Raw genomic sequence first — 12,410 nt, forward strand, 5'->3', positions numbered from 1 at the left:
AACTCATCAGCTAAATGACCCACGTAACAATAAATATACTTTCATGCCTAGTTCAGACTGATTCTAAAATAAACCTTAACATGTCTGCCTGCTTGTTTGGAGAAGTAATGGGAATTAGAGTGAATAATGAACAAAACAGGTTTCCCTTCCTAGATTTTATTCTATTGTTGGAGGTGCAAGTGGTCACAGGTGTATAGAATAATAACGAGCTTACCTCAAGAATGTGCAACCACAAATTATGCAAAACCTTGACACAATTTGTACGTGGTGAACCCAGCTCGCTTCCGGCTCTAACAAAGGCATTGTATGGCTCCTGAAAAAAAAAATACTGTCGTAAGATTTATACGGCGGCGATAATCCTCAAGAATATTATTAAAAAAAAAAGTCTTATCTGTAGGGCTAACGACCTGGTATTTAAATGAAAACAAAAGCATTAAAGAAAATTATTACAAATATAATATATTGTAGGCAGCCAGGTACAAACACTAGACTAAGAAGGGTCTGTAAGACACGCATCGCACCGATCGCGGTCTCTTTCGAGCACACGTGTGTGTTCGTCATCCATCGGAGGGGACAAGACAAAAAAAAGAGCATCCCGTTTTCTCTCTCTCAACGAACGCAACTTCTACCATACAATATTTCCGTTTATTTCGCCCTAACCATTGTTGTCTCAATTTATGTACAATCACCACTACTTGCATTGTCATGCAAACATTCTAACCACGTACTCATAATGTTCCACCGAATCATCTGTATCAAACTGTATGTATGTTTGTTTGTGAAGACGCCAAACGTCTCGCCATTTCACATATATTATGCTACTGCATTGTATTCATTAATCTGTCTCGAATCTCATGCTTTTGGCCATATGTGGAATTTCCTAGCCTTGCCATTGATATATGTTTTATTACTGTATGTTTGTTATGTCTCTCACAATCGCCATCTGTTTGTCTGCCGACAAACACAGATGTCCGAAACATTACCTCTGTTTTGCCTTGTCTGTGTGTAGATATTACTTTGCGGCTCGCACCAATCAATAACAACTTCGAAGATTCTGTACATTCATTTACGGGCTGCTCTAGGAGCAAGAGCCCGTGCTGGCACAAGGCCAGCTAAATCTGAAACAACATGTACATTCATTCAGTAAGGAACCGCCAATAAACCAGTCAACACCCAGCCAGTATGTCACTCCAATCCCGTCCTTATACTGGTGACCCCTGAGTGACCCGAAGGAGCCGATGGTAGGCGTCTGACCCAAGATGATGACCCACGCACCAACGAACCCTTCGCCGCTTCCCTGCTTCTCGCTGTTCCCGAGTCTTCAATAAATGTCTGACCCTCCGAGATGACCCACCCTACCACCAGAGCCCTGGACGCCTCCTCCAGGAAGCCTGACGCCGCTCCCGAACTCGTACCGGACGAGCTGACAAACGAAGGACCAGCCGACGTCACCCTTCAGCCTGCTGCCATCCCCCTCGAGCTGGCTACCGAAGGATCAGCCACCGTCATCCTTCAGCCTACTGCCGTCCCCCTTGAGCTGGCTACCGAAGGATCATCCGACGTCATCCTTCAACCCGCTACCGTCCTCCTCGAGTTCCCGCCGGCCGGCGCCTCCCTTCAGCCTCCTACCCACCCCAAGCCCAAGCCCTTTGTGCCCATTCCAGTTGTCAGCAAGAAGATTTCCGTATCGACGCCTTGCTTGGGGGTGGAGTATTGTAAGAGACGCATCGCACCGATCGCAGTCTCTTTCGAGCACACGTGTGTGTTCGTCATCCATCGGAGGGGACAAGACAAAAACAAGAGCATCCCGTTTTCTCTCTCTCAACGAACGCAACTTCTACCATACAATATTTCCGTCTGTTTCGCCCTAACCATTGTCGTCGCGACTTATGCACAATCACCACTACTTGCATTGCCATGCAAGCATTCTAACCATGTACTCATAATGTTCCACCGAATCTTCTGTATCAAACTGTATGTATGTTTCTGTTTGTGAAGACGCCAAACGTCTCGCCATTTCACATATATTATGCTACTGCATTGTATTCATTAATCTGTCTCGAATCTCATGCTTTTGGCCATATGTGGAATTTCCTGGCCTTTCCATTGATATATGTTTTATCACTGTACGTTTATTATGTCTCTCACAATCGCCATCTGTTTGTCTGCCGACAAACACAGATGTCCGAAACATTACCTCTGTTTTGCCCGTCTGTGTGTGGACACTACTTTGCGGCTCGCACCAATCAATAACAACTTCGAAGATTCTGTTACGGGCTTTACGGGCTGCTCTAGGAGCAAGAGCCCGTGCTGGCACAAGGCCAGCTAAATCTGAAACAACAACAACATGTTACGGGCCGCTCTCAGAGCAAGAGCCAGTGCTGGCACAAGGCCGGCTAAATCTGAAACAACAACAACTGTGCATTCATTCAGTAAGGAACCACCAATAAACCAGTCAACACCCAGCCAGTATGTTACTCCAATCCCTTAAGGTATAACGTCAACTGGAAACCAAAGGGCACTCAAGCTAGTTCTTAATACAGTAAAATACTTTTCAAAATTCCAGCAGCTAAACTAAATTTAATTGCACCATTCAGAATCCTCCTGCTTTCATTGCTTCAAATCTGTCATTAATCTTGGTGGCAGTTGTGGTGCTAATCGCGTAACAAAAAAATGCAACTCGAGTGAAATAAAGTGTGTTAATTGTTCGAGGCAGAAAAGACAAGACGCCGCTCACTGGGTGAAGTCGAGAACTGTAGGCTTTTGGTGCTGAAATGATGAAAATAGCTGCATGCACTGATCATGGATATACATGATAATGTCTTAGAATATGGATTTGTAAATATTCAGTCTGTCGTTAATAAAACGCTGCGAGGTAAAGAGCTAATAAATGAAAAGTCTTTTGATACCTTGCCGGTTGCTGAAACCTTTTCTCAGTGTTATAACTGTGTCTGCACCATTACGTATAAGATGAAATGAGTTTGCGAATCTCACAGAGTGCCTCCGGTGGAGTGTAACGCTGATCAAAAAAAATAAAAATAAAAACAGTAACAGAAGTTAGTATCTCGTTCATCCTCGGCAGCCGAGCATCCAGTAATACTATTTCTAATTTTATCACAGAGACTAAGCACAAGTATCCATTTTTTTGAGCTTGTTGCAAAATGGAAACCACGCACGTTCAATAGATATCCCTGAAACGAGGGTATGCGCAACTTCAGTTTTCCCAACAATAATAGGTGACTGGCGCAATTTTAACAGATACCAGAATACGTACTCATACAAGAAATTTCAGTTTGATATTGTTAATAGATGTAACATTTCATGCAGCATATCACTTTTGGATGTAAATTCTTGGAATAGCTATTGATAAATTAATAGCTACTTTCTTACCGAAACCACGGTACAATCGCTTATTAAAGAAATTAAGACATGTACTAGTTGTCTAAACCGTGAGTCAAAGCCAATATAGTCAGTAGTCGACACATTTCTAGCGAGAAGAAAAAACACAGCTGCCAACGAAACAATTAAAAACTAGACGTGTTCATTCCTCTGTCTAATATATGGTAATTCGCAATCGTTTGTAAATTTCTGAACGACCTAAAGCTACTTATCAACAATATACGTCTCCCACCTTCGAAGTCATGGGCATATGCACGGTCCAGATAGTGGACATATGTTTCAAAATCGGGAAAAGCATGGGGACCAGTTACCTCCCAACCCATCCACCTATTTAATTGTGATCACAAAGAATAAATTATGCTTAATGAGGGACAAAACAATTTAAATACTTGCCGAATCCATAAGTATAGGCCTAGCGTTTGTTAGGCCAACAGTCTCTTCAATGGCGTTACCATTCTTAAAGGCTATTTCTCCTTGGCATGGTGATTCGATATATTTTACCATTGGCAAATTATCTCCATATATTCAAAATTAAGCTGTACTTAGAATAATGTTTAAATGTTAGAGCATCATTCCAAATGAGTAGTTTGAGAACATAGGTGTAGCCTAGGCTACCAAACGTAATTTTCTTTTTATCACCAACCAATGAGACATATCCTGTGATGAAAACACAAATTAAACCAGGATTTATTACAAATACAAAGCTATTTTCGCACTGGACCCAATAACGGAAGTTGTTTTCTACTGTTTGTTTACGTTGTTCGGACATTCTCTCACTAAGTTGAGAAACCACGTTCGACAAAATACTTCTATTAAACAACTCTAACGATGCATTTACACGTCTGTAACTGGAACTGATGTCATAGACAATGTACCACAGGCCTACTCACTGCAAAAAAATTCTTAATGATGGACAAAATGCAGCAGGTGTCCCTATGCATCACAGTAACATGTTAGAAAGACGAGACGTTGATACACCTATAGCCCTACTTACCGCTAAGCATTTTTAATAAGGAACAAGATCTCTTTTACTTCATAGTATGTCGCATATATGAGATTACTGATGCTCTGTTTGCATAACCGAAATTGCCTCTTGTGCTAATCATAAAATAGCATTTTAACAGACAGAGCATAGGCCTATCTACTGCTAAAATCAACTGACCAGCAGAGAATTACAAGTAAATCATCCAGCATGCAATGCTTACTTGTGAAATGTTGTTATTCCACCTTCTCTAGGAGAATTTGTGTCCATTTCTGCAACTATATGCTGCACAACATACCATTATGAATAATCAAAGAAGAAAATAGCAAGACACACTAAGCATCCGCTCAATTCCTCGGCATGGGTGCTTGAAGATGGCCAGTGCAACTGTGCAAGGCTCTGTGGGCCTGTGGCTTGAAGCAGCGCCGCCCTGGTTGTGGCTCACCAAACTACTTAGTACTAATATGCAGATAACATCGTTAAGTCTGTCAAAACTGATTGTTATTCCACAAAGCGAATTATTGTGTTTCAGTGTTCCAAATTTGATAGCATGTATCGTTATATGAGTACTAATAGTTTTGGAATTTAAACAGTTTTACAATGCACATTTACTTTGTCTTACTGTTTGCATAATTAACTGGTTTGTCATTTGCAGTAAATGCAGAGGAACTAAATAGCAAACACAAACGAGAGAGACCCATTTACAAGGTTATCAACAGGCAACCTGACTGGTGGGCCTGAGATTGTAAGGACGGTATTGAGTGACATAGCCTACTGGCTGGGTGTTATCCGGTTTATTGATGGTTCTTTACTGAACGTTTATACATATTGTTTCAGATTTAGCTGGCCTTGTGCCAGCACGGGCTCTTGCTCCTAGAGCAGCCCGTAAAGCCCGTAACAGAATCTTCGAAGTTGTTATTGGTTGGTGCGAGCGCAAAGTAGTTTCTACATACAGACAGGACAAAACAGAGGTAATGGTTTGGATATCTGTGTTTGTGGACAGACAAACAGATGGCGATTGTGAGAGACATAATAAACGTACAATGATAAAACATATATCAATGGAAAGGTCAGGAAATTCCACATATGGCCAGTTGCATGAGATTCGAGACAGATTAATGAATACAGTGCAGTAGCATAATATATGTGAAATGGCGAGACGTTTGGCGTCTTCACAAACAGAAACATACATACAGTTTGACACAGAAGATTCGGTGGAACATTATGAGTACATGATTGGAATGCTTGCATGGCAATGCAATAGTGGTGATTGTACGCAAATCGAGACAACAATGGTTAGGGCGAAACAGACGGAAATATTGTATGGTAGAAGTTGCGTTCGTTGAGAGAGAGAAAACGGGATGCTCTCGTCTTGTTTCTCCCGATGGATGACACACCAAGAGACCGCCAAATGCGGCCTCTTACAAGATGATTTTGGTCATACGTTGTGTCTGATAAATTTTATCGAAGAGGCTTTTAAATTTCATTCAAAGAAACAGCAGCTCATAGAGGGATTTTGTATACCCCGCCATGCCTGTCATTCTTTCTAGAATTTTGCTACCGGAAACTAAAGTTAGAACTGAAAAAGTATACCTTAGTTTTACCAGACCACTGAGCTGATTAACAGCTCTCCGTGGGAAAAATAAGTGTTGAACCACGAGACAAGCTGTGCCCCTGTATCAGCCTACCTCCGTCTGTTTTTATTCCTTGCAAATCATCCAGTTAACCATCACTTTGTCCATCAGAAAGTAGCCACTCCTATTTACTTGTCTATAATAGCTGACAGTTTTCTTGAACCAGTCCTCCCTTCAGGTTGTAAATGTTTTCGAACTGGGGCTAGTTTCTTGAATATCTCCAAGTTTGCACATTTCTCTTTTCTAGGACAGCTTATTATCTGGATACCATATTTCATAAAAGTCATTTTCTAATGTTTTTGTAATATCTAGGTTTCATTGTCATACACTGATTAAATCTACGTGTATGTTCTAGTTTTTAAGTGGCTAATAAAGCTCAGTTAGGCTAAAGTTATCTTTATTATCAATTTAGCCACCGTGCCATTTATCACCTATGGTAATCTAATCTCTTGTTTACCTAGTTATAGCAATCAATCTTATTTATATTTAAATATTTCCTCTTGAAATGATAATGCCATTATCATGTCTTATGTAGATGATAATGCCCCATTTTTCTTATGTTTAGCTGTTGGGTGCAATCTTAAAAGCTGAGCATATATATATATATAAATATATATATATATATATATATATATATAATATCTATTCCTGTAATGTCTATTCCTACAGTGTAATATGAATATAAGAAGGCCCATAAAACACTATTTAAACGTTGAAACCATATATTTCGGGCACTAGCTTCTGTGCCCTTGTTCACTGTTAGAATATGGACAGGTGGAAAGTTACAATGGTATATATACAAAAACATAGGAGGTGTGAAGAAGCTGGGCCTCTGATGTTATGGAGGGCGTTTCTTAAGGAGGAGAATAACCAAATTCCTAGTGGTTTTTGGCCTCATTAGCTCCACGTTTGGCGATGGATCTGGCGGTCGCGTTTTGGGTCATCTTCTTCAGGAGGGGTTTGAGGATTAAGGTGTCGATGTCATCCGATTTCAATGTCCTCCTGACAGGTTCATATTGTTGGTTTGATTGATGATAGCAGATTCCAGCATCCTTCTTTTATGCGGACAGCTACTTTTGAAACCAACTCCGCCCCACTCAGTTAATGACATGCCTGTTTCTGATATGTAGGGAAAATTCCGAACTCTCCGAAGCGTAACGTACTGATCTTTTGTGCTCTATATTCTTTGCGGAGCGATCTGCCCTGCCACGAGATGTCCTGACAATTACTACACGGTATCTTGTAAACTCGGCTTCTTCCCTTTTTGTTATTTAGAGAGTATACGTTAACGAGGCGAACTCCCGATGGATTTGGGATAATGGAAAATGAAAGGATTGTTAGGCCTGAGTTGTTGGAGGCCTTTTGGATGTTTTCGTAAATGAAGGCTTTATTTTGTTGTTGAAATCTATTTGTCTGTTGTGTGGGTTTCTATATATATTTTATTCCTTTGTTAATAGCCCTCTGATAATGTTGTGGATATAGCAGTTGCGTTAGGTGCTGACGGATCGTGTTAAAATTCTTTATCCAGTACTCATTTGAACATATCCTAAGTCCTCTGAGGAATAAGTTGCACCCTACCATGATTTTTACGCTCCCGAAAAGATTCCAAAATGCATTAGTTAGTTTAAGGAAAAAAGGGGGAATATCATCATCACAAAATCTGACAAAGACGGGAAATAGTTCTGTTAGACAAGGAGACATACATCCATAAAGTTCAAGAACTTCTAAACGATGCGGAGACCTGACAAATTAAATTTGAAAGATCCCACAACAAATATTGCTGCTCAATTTAACCGTCAGTCAGAACCATAGGGGACAATAAAAAGACATAGAATTACTAGAGACATTCAAGGTAATCAACCCTCTCTCCCCTATTTTTACGGCCTCCCAAAAACACATAAAGATGGGATTCCTTTACGCCCCATAATATCTAGCAGGGCTCTTTCATGGCAAAATTATCAAAATGGCTCACCAGACTTGTTTATCACCCTTTCTAGGAACCTTCTCATCCTCCCACGTCAAACATTTTGCAGAGGATTTTACACAAAAATTTAATAGTTTAAACATCCCCTCAAACAACATCAAATTGCTCAGCCTAGACGTCGAGTCATTATTTACTAAAGTCCTGATTGCCGACGTGTTGTCTTTCTTAGAGAGGAAGTTACAACCATATGAAGACCATTTTCCTCTTGGCATAGATAAAACTTTAAAACTTATCAACCTCTGTGTAACTAACAAACGTTTTCTTTCAATGGTAATTTTTACAAACAAAATTTGGCTGTAGCATGGAAGTCCCCTATCACCCCTTCTAGCAAACTTGTACATGGAATATTTCGAAACAGAACTTTGTCGTCTATCAAACCCCATAATATGATCTGGCTTAGATACATAGATGATATCTTTACTTTCTGGGACAATAGCTGGGGAGTTTTAACTTTTTTAACATGCTAAATTCGCTAGTTCCGACCATAAAATTTAAAACAGAATGGGAAAAGGACGGAAACTGCGTTCCTAGATGTACTGATCATAAGAAAACAGAACAGGTATGCATTTTACAGTATGCAGAAACCCACCTTCGCTGTTCCTACATTTCATTTTCTTAAGCTACCACGACGTCTCCGTAAAATCTGTGGTAGGGTGCAACTTATTCCTCACAGGACTTAGGATATGTTCAAATGAGTACCTGGATAAAAGAACTTAACGATCCGCCAACACCTAACGCAACTGCTATCCACCACACATTATCGAGAGAGGGCCATTAACAAAGCGAATAAAATATACTATAGGAGGTCCCACTCACAACAAGGCAAATAGATTTCAACAACAAAATAAAGCTTCCCGTACGATGAAAAACATCCAAAGGCCTCCGAACAACTCAGGCCTAACAACTTTTCATTTTCCATTATCCCAAATCCATCAGGAGTTCGCTCGTTAACGTATACTTAAATAACAAAAGGAAGAAGCCGGAGTTACAAGATACGTGTAGTAATTGTCAGGACATCTACGCTGAAGCGAGACAGGTAGATCATCTCGCAAAGAATAACAGAGCAATAAAAAGATCAGTACGTTACGCTTCGGAGAGTTCGGGAATTTTCCTACATATCAGAAATACAGGGTATGTCGTTAATTGGGTGGGGGAGTTGGTTTTTCAAAAGTTGGTTTTTCTAAAATCAAATCCAACAATAAGTAGCTGTCCGTACAAAAACCCTCCCAAGGATGCTGGAATCTGCTATCAAAAACCACTAGGGAATTTGCCCTAAGAAACGCCACCTCCACACATCGGGAGGCCCACACCTTTATGTGTTTGTATATACCATTGTAACTTTCACCTGTCCATATATCTACCAGTGAACAGGGGCACAGAAGCTAGTGCCCGAAATATATGGTTTCAATGTTTAAATAGTGTTTATGGCCTTCTTATATATAAATATATATATATATATGTTATATATATATATATATATGTGTGTGTGTGTGTGTGTGTGTGTGTGTGTTTAGAAGCTGTTAATAGAACACAAGCTTTGCAACGGCGAGAAGAATTACTCTTGTGACATCTTTCCTACATTGAACATTTGATGCCATCTCAAAGTGCTCATGATTTTTTATATATAAAGATTTAATAGTCTTCACTACCTCTCTGTCTTCATTATTTATTTTCAGTGTTTTGATATATTAATTTTTTGTCTATTTTGGAAGCTATTAATAGAATGCAAGCTTTGCCTAGTTAAAAAAAATCTGCTGCCCTTGGGGCTGTGGACGTGACAACGTAAGGAAGAAGAAGAGTGATATTCGCGCCAAATGGTATCTTGTTTGACACATTGACTCGAAGACCAATATTATTGTTATATTAACAATGCCTCGTAGTCCCTCAAAGAGAGTTAAGGAACAGAACAGCAAAATGGAAGAAAAGCCTGCCGAGAACAGGCCGAAGGGCGATCAAACTGTTATGTTCATGAAAGGTAGGATGATGTTAGTATTATTGGCCTTCACTGTCCTAACCTGCTTTAGGCCTATTTCCAATGCGTACCGTAGGCAAGGACTGGCCTAACCCACTTATTTCTTGTTGAATTAACCTAACTTATGTTTATGTCATAAGCTTAATCCTTTAAGATTTATAAAATACACGATACACGTCGGCTTTTTAAATTCATATAAGCACAAGGTGACTATTGAATGGCGTCATGACTTGCACTTCTACAGTACCGTAGGCCAACTTTGAGGGTTTCGAAATTCGAAGTTATTCCGAGAAGCAAGCCCCTAAATCTTCTCCAGGATAGGCCTGTCCCTGGCGGCCTATCGTGGACTATTTTCCAACCATGGAATTGCCCATTGCCTCGGAGATTTCTTTAATTATTCTTTACCCTTCTGGCATAAGGCTTTGTCCTATTCAGCCCAGGCATAGCGTACTACCTTGTTAGTGAACCGTGACTCAAGAGGAAAGATGGCTCCCACCGCTGACCTAGAATATTTTGTAGCCTAAACCGAGCTTTAGACTCTTAGCCTAGGCTGTTAAAATGACAGTGTACGTAAGCCAAGTTACCAGTGATGAGTTAGAACTTTAGGTGGGTAGGCTTGCCTACTAATTTCACCCAAAAGATCTGGATGATTTTTCATTATTTAGGCTTCATTCTGGTCATCTAGGGCCCTAGGCTCAGTGAACAAACTTTAGGCCTTTTTAGAGTATGAGACCATATCTAGGCTCAGTGGGATATCTGACCTTCAAAAACTACTTTAAATTAATGCTTTTTTTTAAAGTAGTGGGCAAGATCCCTCCATGTAAGGTAAGTAGTTCCACCCAAACAGCTGGCGACCAACGACCGAAATACCTTCCTCAGTCTCCGGGTTCTAATTGCAACATGGTACCGTGTCTTCCGTGTTTTACTAGTGACCCTTATGGATTTGGGCGTTTTGTGGATATCTGACCTTTGCCCCTTTAAAGCTTTCTCATTAATTAGGTGCATATCCACTTAAATAAAGCAACACCCGCTTAAATAATGTATGATTCCGACTTGAATGAAGTGCGTGCTATTTTTAGGTATAATGCCAGAATAGTTAGGTTAAGGTTACATGGCGTTCTGCTCTAGGTTCGGTTAGGTCGGTTTAGATCGGTTGCGTCACCATCTTTTTGTATCAAATCATTCTCTGGCGGTACCCACTGCTGGTGGGGGCACTGTAACCGCTCCTAATGCGTGCACATGTTCTGCTATATACCGCGATTGTCCGTTTGGGGGCACCAAGTGTCCCCTGACAGGTCAGGGCAAGGCATCCTAGTTTAGGTTAGTTAGAGCTTTCCTATTGAAATATATCGTTGGTCTGCAGAAATAGACCGAACACGCTGGCTCTTTCTGCACTTGGCTGATTCTTATGCTTCCTTGGCCCTTTTATATATAAACAGTTACCATGGCATTATGTTGGGAAACAAGGTTTTGATGGGATGGGGAGACATATTAGCACTGCAGCAACAGGAATGAACTGAAAATGCATAAACCACAAGATTAGTATCTTGAAAAATACTTTAGTTCATGTTTATTATCTACAATGAGTGTGTATCCAGAATGTATGTATGTAAGGCCAATTACTCTATGCATTCAACTTCACTTTTCCTAACCAACATAAGGCATCAGGTTCTTTATCTGAACACAAAGGCTTCACTGTCCCTCTCACCTCCCTCCCTCCGGACTTGATCTATAATTAATATATATATATATATATATATATAGTATATATATATATATATATATATGTATATATATATATATATTATAAAAGTGAATAAAGGAATTCATCTTGAAAACAAATTTAGAAAATCCTTATTGGAGAAATTCTTCCATTTATTACCATCGAGTAGACCATTAATCCATAATGCAGTGGCGTGGTTTTATAAAGTAGTGAATCCCTTAAGGCCGATTATCTGACATCACTATTAGTGGTCTCAAATTGAAATTATCACTCCAACATGTTGAAGAAATTACTTATCGTAGATGCCTAAATAGTTGAAAAATCGGTGTGTTGGCTTTAGATAGTAATGTTGTTTCAGATTTGTGAAAAATCCTGATGTTTGCAGGGATTTAGTTCAAGCCCTTAGAATTTGTGCTAATTCTAATGCAAACATTAATCCGATCTTAGTAAGGTAAAGAGAAAGAGGTGATAGATTTAATTGCTGAATATCCTGGATGTTTTATGGATAAGCCAAATTGTTAAAAAGAAAATTTTTTTTTTTTTTTTTTAGTAAATAATATTTGAATAAAAAAACCATATCCCCCTCAACATCATTTACAGAAAGTTTTGGAAGAGATGCAATTAACTTTTTGAAATGGGTTAACTGAGAAGTAAATTTCACTGGGTTATTGTTCACCTGTTCTCAAGTAAGAAAAGATGATGGTATTTGAGTCTGT

General features: G+C 39.7%; 2 protein-coding genes across 3 annotated transcripts in view; one reads left to right on the forward strand and one right to left on the reverse strand.

Moving 5' to 3' along the window:
- The window catches only part of LOC136833381 (myelin transcription factor 1), an 862,112-nt gene extending 857,329 nt beyond the window's left edge, over positions 1–4,783 (reverse strand). The window contains exons 1-2 of the mRNA XM_067095437.1: positions 4,605–4,783; positions 215–313 (exon numbers count right to left, since the gene is read on the reverse strand). Coding sequence (XP_066951538.1) covers positions 215–313; positions 4,605–4,651 — 146 coding nt within the window. The 5' untranslated portion in view covers positions 4,652–4,783. The remainder of the gene's footprint in view (positions 1–214; positions 314–4,604) is intronic.
- Positions 4,784–9,675: 4,892 nt separating this feature from the next.
- Positions 9,676–12,410, forward strand: part of LOC136833383 (ribonuclease H2 subunit B) — a 93,678-nt gene continuing 90,943 nt past the window's right edge. The window contains exon 1 of one of the 2 annotated variants that reach the window (XM_067095442.1): positions 9,676–9,974. In XM_067095442.1, coding sequence (XP_066951543.1) covers positions 9,869–9,974 — 106 coding nt within the window. In that variant the 5' untranslated portion in view covers positions 9,676–9,868. Of the gene's footprint in view, positions 9,975–10,435; positions 10,538–12,410 lie in introns of those variants that run through there. The other variant, XM_067095443.1, reaches the window with a different exon arrangement.

This window comes from Macrobrachium rosenbergii, chromosome 51 (genome assembly GCF_040412425.1).
Source record: "Macrobrachium rosenbergii isolate ZJJX-2024 chromosome 51, ASM4041242v1, whole genome shotgun sequence".
NCBI classification, from domain to species: Eukaryota; Metazoa; Arthropoda; class Malacostraca; order Decapoda; family Palaemonidae; genus Macrobrachium; species Macrobrachium rosenbergii.